This window comes from Calliphora vicina, chromosome 3 (assembly GCF_958450345.1).
Source record: "Calliphora vicina chromosome 3, idCalVici1.1, whole genome shotgun sequence".
NCBI classification, from domain to species: domain Eukaryota; kingdom Metazoa; phylum Arthropoda; class Insecta; order Diptera; family Calliphoridae; genus Calliphora; species Calliphora vicina.
The window spans coordinates 116,314,051-116,326,378 of record NC_088782.1 but is presented as its reverse complement, the minus strand read 5'-3'; the positions used below and the strand labels follow the sequence as shown (position 1 = coordinate 116,326,378).

The 12,328-nt window shown below is 35.9% G+C and overlaps 1 protein-coding gene across 1 annotated transcript; it reads right to left on the bottom strand.

Annotated features, from left to right (window-relative positions):
- Nucleotides 1–741: 741 nt before the first annotated feature.
- Nucleotides 742–2,497, bottom strand: LOC135954254 (putative phosphatidate phosphatase). Its single transcript, XM_065504334.1, has one exon. The coding sequence runs from the start codon at nt 2,377–2,379 to the stop codon at nt 1,321–1,323; it is 1,059 nt and encodes a 352-aa protein (XP_065360406.1). The 5' UTR covers nt 2,380–2,497; the 3' UTR covers nt 742–1,320.
- Between the last annotated feature and the right edge of the window lie 9,831 nt (nt 2,498–12,328).

The following is a 12,328-nucleotide window of genomic DNA, read 5'->3' as shown; positions in this document are numbered from 1 at the left end:
AGACAACTTATCCGATTTCTAATAACGTCCATAAAGGACATGCTCATTATTTCAATAAAGCGATCCTGTAAACGGGTATAAACCAATGATATGATCTGGAGTGTTAATTAATTTAGAACCTTGAGGAGCTGCTGATTTCAAATTTACCTAAAGTCTAAATAAAGAATAATATAATCTCGAATTTTAAAAGTGTTACTCCAGTCATGGTCTGTCATTAAATCACGGCAGATTTTTGGAAACTTGAGAAGCTATTGATTTCTAATTCAAATTTTTCTAAAGTCTGTACAAATTCGAAAGGTGTCAGTCATATAAACACCTTCAATAAAGCGATCCTTCAATTGAGTAGTATAGAGCCAAAAAAGGATAATATGATCTGGAGGGTCAATTAATTTTAACCTTGAAGAGCTGCTAATTTCCAATTTTTCCAAAGTCTAAATAAAGAATAATATGAACTCGAATGATCCAGTCATGGTTTGTCATTAAAATACCGGCATTAGTTTGGAAATTTGAGAAGCTATTGATTTCTAATTCGAATTTTTCTAAAGTCTTTACAAATTTGGTAAATTTCGAAAGGTCTACGCCAATTAAAATTTTCCTGAACATTAAATTGAAAACCTTTCGTAATGTCTCACCACTAATATCTTAACATTTTTCCATTCCAAAATTTCCAAATCTTTCTTACACCACCCAACCAAACCTATATAACCAAATTTGGTGTCCAACCTTTTTAAGAGCTTCCACTGTATTTTGTAACTTACATACGCTACATATAAGTAAAACTTTATTACAAGCAAAAAAAAAACGAAAACTTACAAATCTATATACAGACTACTAAACCAAAGAGACGCAAAAACAATTTATATTGAAGGTGGACAGGCACAGGCAGCACTAAACCAAAAAAAAAAAAAAAGAATCCAAAAAATTTAAAATACACATAAAAATTACAAAATTACACTTTGTTTTTCTGTACATTCGTACAGCAATTTGTGGCTGTTTGGCTATATTTGGTTGCACACTAACTAACTACATACAGCTAACTGAAGACAAGTTTTTCGATACGAGATTAATTTAAAACTTAAAAAATAATCATAAAAATAATAAAAAAAAATACAATAAAACAAAACAAACAACCAAAAATAGGCACGCAAAAATTTTTAATTTTTAACATGTTTTTGGTGCATGCAACATTTTTTCTTTTTTTTGTTAAGGCTCTCACACGTTTGACTACTTTCACATCACATCAACGGCATTAGCAGCAACAGCATCATCACGATCATCATCATCACCATTATCATTAAGCCTGGGTGGTTGATTGCATGTCTAAGGCACATAGCCATAATTGTGATAGGTCTGGGCATATTGAGCCTGTTGCTGGGCAGCAGCGGCTGCAGCTACAGCGGCCGCTGTGGCGGCATGAGGATGAGGCAAATAGGGCAAGGTACCAAAGGTGTAAGCAGGCAAGATGGGCGGTGAATTATTGGATTTGGCGGAAGAGTTGGTGGGTGAAGCAGCAGGTTTGGCTGGTGGTTTGGGTGCTATATTGGCATTGGCTCTAAGGGGTTTTCTAACAAAGATTCTGGCCACAAACACCGACACCACAAAGGCTATTAAAGAGCCCAAAATAGTGCCAGCCACCACATCGGACCAATGATGCCAGTAGTCGGAAATGCGTGTCAAGGCCACATACCAGGCAAACATGATGAATATGAATTGCAGCAAATGTTTCAGTAATTTTGAGGCTCGAGTACTCAAAGCAGCCTGCAAATAAATGGCCAAATAGACCATGCTGTAAAAGAAGATGCTGGCATGACCACTGGGAAATGATTGACCCAGCTGGGCCAAAGTAGCGGCCGTATGATTTTGTCCCACACACTCGTACACCTCTATGTAGCGGCCAAAGTTGAAGGAATCCTTACAGGTAGAACCATCCGGCAGTTGAGGTTGACACACCGCAAAGAAGTGAGGCCTTAAACGGCCCACTGTATACTTGGTAATATGGGTGGAGACCAAACACAAGGCCAAACCAAACAAATAATAACCAATTTGCGTGTAACAGTGCATTAATCTTTCGCCTATGCGACAGCCTGCCTTAGAGTTGTTATGCTGAGGAGATTTCCTTTTTTCATTGGGCAATGGAGAAAGTTGCTTAAATAATTCCACCACCACCATAACCGAAGAGGGCACAGCCAAAACAATGGCCACCAAAGATACCGTACCAATGGTACTTTCTCGATAGGGATACTGCAGTGATTCATCGTTGCAGAAGAATCCGCGTTTGTAGGGTTTAAACCATTTGCGCAAGGCCACTTCCGATAAGCATAAGCCAGCGAATATTAGTAAATCGAAACTAATACGAGCTACACTTTTAAGACGTTTCATCTTGTATCCAAAAACGCACACACTCACACTGTCTTGCACAGAATTTTAACACGAATTCAAATTTATTTATTAATGTGTAATTAAAAATTCACCGTTTTTTTTTTGTTATTATTTGTTCTTTTTTTGTTTCTTAAAGACGCGCGCACATTCCATTTACTCTTACACCTGCCCGTTTTGTAGCTTAAAAACGCTTTGTAAAAATTTAAAGTAACGTCAGTGTTCGCGCTGCGTTTGCTGAGCTGAACATACCTGTAGTAGGTTTAAGAAATGACTAACTTAAGCCCGCATTTACTAGGCATGCTTAAGGTGTCTTTTCTGGTGTTTGGCTGGCTGGCTGGCAGGTTGGTTGGTTGGCTTGCCAAAATATGCTCACTCATCGACAAATGTTTATACGAACGTACCTCTGTTACCAGCAAAGACCAGCTATAAGAGAGTCTGTTTATTATTTTTGTTTGTTTGCTATGAACAACAACCAAAAAAATACCGACTGCAGAAATTTCTATAAGTGAGGGCAGGGTTGTAAAAGTATGGAATCAAGGGCTTGTAGAAAATTGCTCATAATGAGAGAATAAGATAATTTTCTAACAGCGACTTCCGAACTTTGGCAGTGGTTAGCGGCCATATTTATGAAGCTGAATCTGTCAAACTGGCTGGCATTTCATTAAACAATTCTAAATATTAATTATTGACAAGAGTATGGTCTCGATATAAAGATGACTATACGGTCGAGACTACAGACAAGAATATCTTATCGGCTATGCTATAGATAATAATATTATCTCTAATACAGAAGAGACGTTTTTTCTCAAATATAGACAAGACTATGGTCTAGAGTCTAGACAACAGAAGAGACTATCGTCTCGACTCCAGACAAGAGTATATTCTCAAATATTCACAATATTATGACCTAGAATGCAGACAAGACTATCATCTCTACTATAGACAATACTATCTTACCGACTATAGACAAAAGTATAGTCAATACTACATACAAAACTACCGACTCGACTATAGACAAGACACGACTATCGTCACGACTAATGACATGACTATAGTCTCGACTACAGACTCGACTATAGTCTCGACAATAGATAAGACATTCGTCTCGACTATAGACAAGACTATTTTCATTATTACCACAGAAGAAACTCGTCTCGACTATAGATAAGTCTATAGTTTCGATATAGACAAGACTGTAGTATATGCTATAAAAAAGACTATAGTCTCTACTACAGAAGATACTATAGTCTCGACTATAGGCTAAACTATTGTGTAGACTATAGAAAATGCTATACTCCTGAATATAGCCTCGATTGTAGTTGTCACTATGGACGAGACAATGTCTCGCTTATGGACATGACGATAGACTCGACTATGAAAAACAATATATCCTAGACTACGGACGTAGACAAGAGTATAGTCTCGACTACATTTTGTGTTGGATTTTGGTCATCGGTCCATATTTCTGTGATAACGACAAGCCATCACCATCAGCGGCCAATGACAACCAACTTCCTAAGGCCTGAATTGGAAGATATGATCACCAACGACATGCGGTTTCAACAGAACAACAATACCTGCCACACAGCTCATGTCAGTATGGACTTTCTGCACGAGCGATTCGAAGGCATGGTTTTGTGGGCTTTTCTTAAGTCGCAGGTCTATGCGAATAAGACACAAATCATAGAGTCAATTAAAGTCAAATTCAGCCCGAAATATGAGCCAGAGTCATGGACAATTTTAAATTTCGGAGATCACGATGTTAGACCCATTTCACATTTGGCAATATAGTTGAGCAAGTACCTTCAATTTTATACTTAATAGCAGTTCTGAAGTGATTAATAGGTCTGCATAATCCCTATCATTGCCATAAAGAGAAGCAAGGATTTTTAATTTAATGCTTCACAGAGAAAACAGTTTCGTGGTAGCAACCAAATTTGCAGAAAGTCGAATGATTCTGTCTTAGTGGATGAATTTTACAGTTGGATGAATACAAAAGTTTAGTTGCTTTAACCGAAATTCTTCTTTATCAAATGACTATCTCTTAATATAACCGAAAAATTCTATGTGTGCAACCGAATCATTCGATTTGCAACAAATTCGGTTGCTACTGTGAATCAGTTTTCTCTGTGTAGTGAATGCTAAGCACCATTTATAATTACTAATTGTCGGGTTTCTAATGATTTCTCTAACTTAATAGTAGTTTAGAAGTGTTTACCTTCTTGAAGGACCTTGAAGGAAGGTTCTTAATTTAATGCTAGTGAGTGCTAAGCACCATGTATGATTACTAATTATGAGGTCTCTAATGACTGCTCTAATGAAGTTCGCACGCGCAATCTCTGCCATTTCCGTCCATAATTGAAAGAGTCAATTATGACGGGGTCGTTTCTATCGGCCATTAAATGGCCTGTAAGCCTCTTACCTACAAGCTTCATTTGTGGAATCTTGAAATTAAGTGAAAAGCTTGGGTTGCTGGTCAGCAGTAAATCATTTAAAAAAATTTACAAAAAATGTGAAAATGACTTCTACAGCCGTGTTGAAGAATCCTATGAGCCCAACAGAGTATTTATAAATTTTGTGATAGCTGGACCCTGAATAGTAGGATTGTCCTCCAGACTATGTGCCCGTCATTGGAGTGTCAGATATAGATAAGTAAGTTTAAAGTGACCACGTATTCATGTAGATGGGCAATAGGTACTAATTAGAGGATCGGTCCGAAGGGTTATTTTCTATTTCAATTAATACAACAGGTGCGCTAAGGTTCACCAGCAAGGTTTTTTACGTTAAACTGGTTAGCGGTTGATTTGATGCAAAATAATTTTGGTTAAACTCTGCTGCAGAACGTCTGGGGCTTATGGTATTGCAAGGACTTTGGGTACTCCACGATCTTGGAATACTATGATGCTATACATATTTCATATACTCGGGATACCCCAATTTGGGGTCTTGAGACTCTGCATCCCCTCGATGTTTAAAGTCCAAATTCAAGTCTTAAACACAATTTCATCTTTTCTATAGCCATGCATCAAATCATTATTTAGATCGGACTGACCGTTTATAAGTTACAGATTTGTTTCCAAAAGTTACAAATTTATATTGGGGAAGAAACTCATACTAATTCATTAGATAATCTGGTTGTTTTAGAGTGGAAATAACAGAGTCTCTTGAAGGACTTCCTGTTCACAGGGGTAACAATTTTGGAAGCACCCAAGTGAACTGCTTAAAAGTGACTGCCCACCGAACCTATTCTTCTATTTGTAAGTAAATTTCATTCTATAAAGGCCCACTATTGATACCCAAATTGAAGCTGAAAGAACAATAACTAATTCTTAAATTAAGACCGAAATTGTTTTCTAAAAAGACTTACGAATGATACTTAAATAAAGGGTGAATAAGACTATTATTTGTATCTCTAAAAAAAATGTGATTGTTTCTTAAATTTAGGCTGAAATTGATTTTTATAACGACCTTCAAATGATAACTAATAATTGATGTCTATAAAGACCTGCGAATAATATAAAGGCCAGCCAGGTATACTTAAATTGAGGTGGTTATAGGTTATGGTTTATAAACACCTACAATTGAGACTTAAATTTAAAACAGAGTTATAATATAATTTTTTGAAGCTTAAATTGAAGCTGACAGTGCTTTATATTTAGACCAGCAATAGTTACATAAATATAGGCTGAATGAACTTAATATTTGGTTTCAAAATAACCTAACATTGATAGTTAAATTGAACCTGCATGAGTCTAAAATACGATTGATATTTATATATTAAGTTGCAATCGGTTTTAACAAACTCTTACGAGTGATTATAAAAGATAAATCTGCGATTGAAACTTGAATTTTGCATCAAGAAGACCTACGATTGAAGCTTAAATTGAACAGCAAAAAGTTATAAAATTGTTGCTTAAATTACAATATAATAATTCTTTGAGCCCCATAAAACTCAAAATTTAAAAAAAAATAGCACAAACATTTTAATTTTAATCAAATAAATGCTTTTATTCAAAAGTCATTACATATCATTAACATTTGAAAACGATTTCGGGCATAACGCCACCGCGGCTGTCTGTGACGAAGCGAAATCTGGTCGTCCAATATTGGGCTAGTTTTTCGAGCATTGCTGGCCGTATGTTACAAATAACATGAACAATGTTGGCCTTCTAGGCATCAATTGTTGCTGGTTTATAAGCATAAACCAGTGACTCATAGGAAATACTCGAGAGGTATCAAATCCCATAACCTTAGGGACCAATGGACAAGTTATTGCCAAGTTATCGCCGTATGTAACGTAGCTTTGATCCATATTTTCAGAAAAAACTAGTAAGAAAGTATGGTCGGTCAAGCCCGACCATATAATACCCTACACTAAGTAAAAGAGCAAAAACATTTTTCTTTTAAAATTTCAATCATTTATAGTTTTGAGTGATTTTCGGAAGTGGGCCTTATATGGGGGCTATGACCAATTATGGACCGATCACCATGAAATTAGGTCGTGTGATTTATGTCTATATTAAAGTTAACTATGTTGAATTTTGTGTGTATACCAGCAGTTTTAAGCGATTTATGCACGTTAAAGTGATTTTCGGAAGCGGGTATATATGGGAGCTATGACTAATTATGGACCGATCGTAACAAAATTTTGTGACATGAATTTTGTGTTAGCGGAATTTGTGGAGATACATATATACATTAAATATTTATGACCGATAAAGTCCAATTTCGGGAGGACATTTGTATGGGGGCTAGGTGAAATAATGGACCGATTTCAGCCAGTTTCAATAGGCTTTGTCCTTAAGTCAAAAAAATAATATGTATCAAATTTCATCGAAATATCTTCAAAATTGCGACCCGTACTCTGCGCACTAGGTTTACATGGACAGCCGACCAGCCTGCCGACGGACGGACGGACGGACATCGCTTAATCGACTCAGAAAGTGATTCTAAGTCGATCGGTATACTTTAAGGTGGGTGTTAGACTAATATTGTTGGGCGTTACAAACATCTGCACAAACGCATAATACCCTCCCCACTATGGTGGTGTAGGGTATAAAAATCATTGATTCGGCTTCATTTTTAACTTTTCTGGATGTAATGGAGTGTGTAGGGTCTGTCGTCCATTGTTCTCCCTCCATATGCTGCAATTTTATTTATTAAAGAAATCGTTAAGCCAAAAATTAGCCTAAAATCTGAACACAATTTTGCGATAAAACATCGTGTCAGCTTCCAACTGCTCTAGAGCACACTCGGTGAAAGAATAACCCATATGATAGTCTCGTGGTTTTAATTCCCGCACCAGTTGGATCCTATACGGATGTAGTTCAATGACTTTGTGCAAAATTTCCCATGTACTGGAAAGACAGAGCAACAATTCTTGCAACCGACGTCGAATCGATAAATTTGGATCTTCTTCCACACTTTCGTTTACAACGGCTATATTCTCTTCGGTATATTGGTGTTATTGCATCAATTAGATAGCATGTGGACGATTATGTGCGCCATAGAAATCACGAAATCGTCTATAAGTTTCGCGAATCGATGACTGATTTTTAAAGTAAATTTGAATAATTTGGTAGCATTGTTCAAGCGTCAATATCTTCATAATGATTTGATCTTAAATGTCAAAAAGTGAGCGCTGAATGACAGTTAGATCTGCGATTAAAACTTAAATTGCGAATATTAAATATCTACAATTGAAGCTTAAATTGGGGAACATGAAGATCTGCAGTTGAAGCTCAACTCATAGTCAACAAAGACTAACGATTGATGCTCAATTTAGATCACATAAAGACCTATAATGGAAGCTTTATTTAGACTAAATAAAGACCTGCGATTGAAGCTTAACTAGGACCAGTGTTTAAAAAACTAGACTACAAGTAGCAGTAGCAACGAAAAAACACAAGTAGTCTAGTTAAAAAATTAATAAAAACTCGGAGTCAATCAATTACTACTACTACTGTTACCTACACATTTTGGTAGCAGTAGTTGTAGTAGTACCAATAAAAGAAAAATTTAAAAGTAGCAGAGTAATTTATTTTCTATTGCTACCTTAAAAAAGAAAAAGTTTTGATGTAGCAGAGTCATTAGTTTTTTTATTAATTCTGCTACTTTTAAAATTAGGAGTAATAGAAGTAGCAGTTGAGGTAGTAGAAGAAGTAGCAGTTAAAGTAGCAGCTAAGTAGCAGTTGAGGTAGCAATAAAATAAGTCAAAAATAAAAATCTTCAGCCAAAAAAGTACATTTGTGTAAGTTGGTCGTGTTGTAAACAAAAGTTCGGCTTTTTTGTTATACACACAGACAACACCATCTTTCTGTTAGCAACACGAACAACTGAGACGAATAAAAACGAATAATTCTTTCAAACACTCTCAAAACAAAAATAACATACAGTGTTTAATTCTGTCAATTTTGGTGTTATGACTGAAGATTTTCTTTTTTGACTACTTTTATTGCTACCTTAACTGCTACTTAGCTGCTACTTAAAATTAAAATTAAAACTCAATATAGAGCAATAGCAATGATTTGTATTTTTATGCTACTACTTCATTTACAATTCATGTTTTATTACTACTGCTCTGTTAAGAGTTTTATATTTTGAAGGTAGCAGTAGTTTTTAAAAAAATACAAGAAAACGAAACAAGACAAATGCTACTGCTACCGCTACATACATTTTTTGAAGCAGTAGTTGTAGCAACAGTTAAAGATTTGTTAGTTATCGTAGCTTTTTAAACACTGTCTAGGACTACTAATGTCTTTGATTCAACTATGAAACCAAATATAACTTTAGCCAACTTACGAATTCATTCCTTTTCCACTCTGACCACGTTTGAGCAGCCATAAATGTTAAACAAAAAAACCCACTTTTATTCATTTGTTTATTATTTATTGTTGTTGTAGTTTTTCAATCACTGAATGCAACGTTACTCACCATCAGTTACTTTGGTTACCCCGTTGTTACTAACAGTTACTCGCTTGTATGTTGTTGTTGTTATTGTTGCTGTTAATTTTAAGCTCTTGTTTATTATTAGTTTTCTCATCAGCTGTTTTCTTCACAGTTACTTGTTCTCAACTTGTATCCAGTACGTGTTGTTTATTTTTCTTTCAATGTCTTTTTATACGGCTGTTTGTTTTGTTTCTCATTCTTATTCTTCTTCATTGGTTTTATGCATTTCATATTCATCTTCACATCTTTATAGTATTTGCATATTTTGTGTTGCATGTCTTGAGAAATCTGAAATGATTTTGTTATTTGTTTAGGCATCTCTTGGGTTTGTTGTTGTTGTTTTTTGGTTCTTCTGGATTCTTAAATACTCTCCTCAAGTAACCGGTTTTTGTCAAAAAAGTACCTGTTTGCTGATGAATTCATCATGTCGAAGTATGGAGTGTTTGTATGTGCGAGCATTTATCTGGGAGAGTGTGTGACGTTTGTTATTATTATTATAGACAGACCCCTGAGGAAAAATGTTAGTTCAAGAAGGTGCATCCATTGTTTATTTTTAGCTTTAGGTGCTGGTGATTTAAAAGGTGTTTGCATTGGATCACTTTAAAATAATGAATTCGGTCAAGGTTGAAGAGATCTGAAGAGAGGAATAATACAATAGCTGCGTGGGAATGAGTAGTTAGTTCTTTTTTGTATGGTGTATGCAGACAATGAGGGAAAATTGTGTGTGAAATTATATGGGAATTAATGAAATATGTGTTCTATGAAGAATGTTAATGAAGTACTTTGTCGTAGAGACCTGCTAAAAGATTCTGGATGTTAGACAAAGGTAATCTTTATATTTCTAATATGTTTTCGTTTAAGATGAATGTGAATATTTTAATATAATACTACAAAGTAACTGTTATAAGTGGTATAATATCAAAATCATGGTGAATTCAAGGCAAAACTATTATCGTCATTAAAGTTATCAACAGTCTTTACAAAGCAAACATCTTCTAGATTCCTAGTCTGTGTATCTTCGAGGAGAGCGTTACGTATTTCGCAGGCTGGGAGCCTATACGTCTTCTTCGCCATTTAGTTAGCTATGCAATTGTCAGTGATTGTCTCTTTTTCATATACCCTGATGAGTACGACAGTCTCAAATTTCGTCACCCAGTTCAACTTTCCTGGACTAATGATGACCAAGTGTAGACAGTAATCAGGGACCTTATTAGATATCATATCTCCTGATCCGAAATTCGTCAATATAGACACCAACACCGATATATTATTTGCTCTTAGAGCCATTCATCAATGCATTTAGATTCCATGGTGATGAAGGAGAGTTCCTCCAGAAGGAGGATTTTGGAGATGAGTACACAGAGAAAACAGATTCGTGCTAGCAACCGAATTTGTTGCCAATCGAATGGTTCTATCTTAGTGACCAAATTTTACAGTTATGGCTACAGTATTTTGCAAGGGATAACTAAAGTTTGGTTGCTTCAACTGAAATTCTTCTTTATCAACTGACTTTCTATTGGTAGAACTGACAAATTCTATGTGTGCAACCGTATCATTCGATTGGCAACAAATTCGGTTGCTATCACGAATCTGTTTTCTCTGTGTAGTCTATGAGACTTGGTAGAACAGTTGAAGATAACTTAAATACATCCTGATCCCTAATACATCAATCTTGACACTTCAACCTCCACATTCACTGCTCTTGTAGCCATTGTTATATACATTTAGATACCGTGATAACGAGGAGAATTCCTCCACAAGTCCCGTATATCCGATATTAAGAATCTATAGGTTTTTTAGAATGAACAATTACGAGAAAAGTACACATTTTAATTATTGGAAAATATTTCAAAAATTATAAAAGTTTGGCGGTCACATTTCGAGCAATGTCATCCTATAGAAGGAGTCTCCTTTACACCTTGATGCTTTTGTTAATCTAACGGCTAATTTTAGAGCATGAAGATCTGCGATTGGTGCTACAAAGATCTACGATTGCAGCTTAAATTGGGCAACATAAATTTCTACGATTGAATCCTAAATTAGGCCATATAAGCAGCAATGATTGAAGTCAAAATTGAGCAACATAAATAACTTCAATTGAAGCTTAAACATAAAGACCTACGATTGAAGGTTAAATTGGACAACATAAGGATCTGCTATGGAAGTTTAAATTGAATAACTCAAATATGTTTCATTGAAGCATAAATTGGGCAGAATAAATATGACTGAAGCTTAACTTTCGCAGCACAAAGCTGTACGATTGAAGATTAAACTGGGCAACATAAAGTTCCCAGATCCAATTGAAAGCCGAAGGGTATCAATTGGATCTTCAAAGCAATTGTTAAACCCATCTTGTTCTATGGAGTGGTGGTGTGGTGGCATGCATTGGATAATGCTACTAACCGGAAGGCTGTGGAACGAGTTCTTAGGACTATCGCGATACTGATTACAGGCGCTATAAGGACTACCCCCTCTAAGGTACTTTTAACTATCCTAAACTGGTTACCAGTTGATTTGATGGTGATACAAATGGCTCTCAACTCTGCTGTGAGACTGAAGGCTGGATGTTCGTGGTATGGAAAAGACTATGGGCACTCTAAGATACTGAATTATTATTATGGGCACTTACATAGTAATGTCGATTACTGCATCGCAAAACCTTTTTTCGATAGGCAGTTCCATATTTTGATTCCGAATAGGGATTTATGGCAGTGCGGACTCTTCCCCCCTGACAATGTTTTAAGGATATACACTGATGGCTAAAAAAGGGGCTGCAGGGTCGGTGGTGGTTTCTTCATTGATAACTATGGGATTAAATCCTAATTCAGGCTACCTAACTTCTGTACGGCTCTTCAAGCGAAAGTTGCGGCCATTAATATGTATATTTACTGACAGCAAGGCTGCCGTTAACGGAATAGCGGGTGTCTTCACGACATCTAGGTTAACCGAGGAATGCCGGGTATCCCTTAATGAGATAGCGAGACATTCTAGGATAACGCTT

Bases quoted from the DNA above. Each gene is read 5' to 3' on its own strand.
- LOC135954254 (XM_065504334.1), bottom strand. From the start codon at position 2,379: ATGAAACGTCTTAAAAGTGTAGCTCGTATTAGTTTCGATTTACTAATA.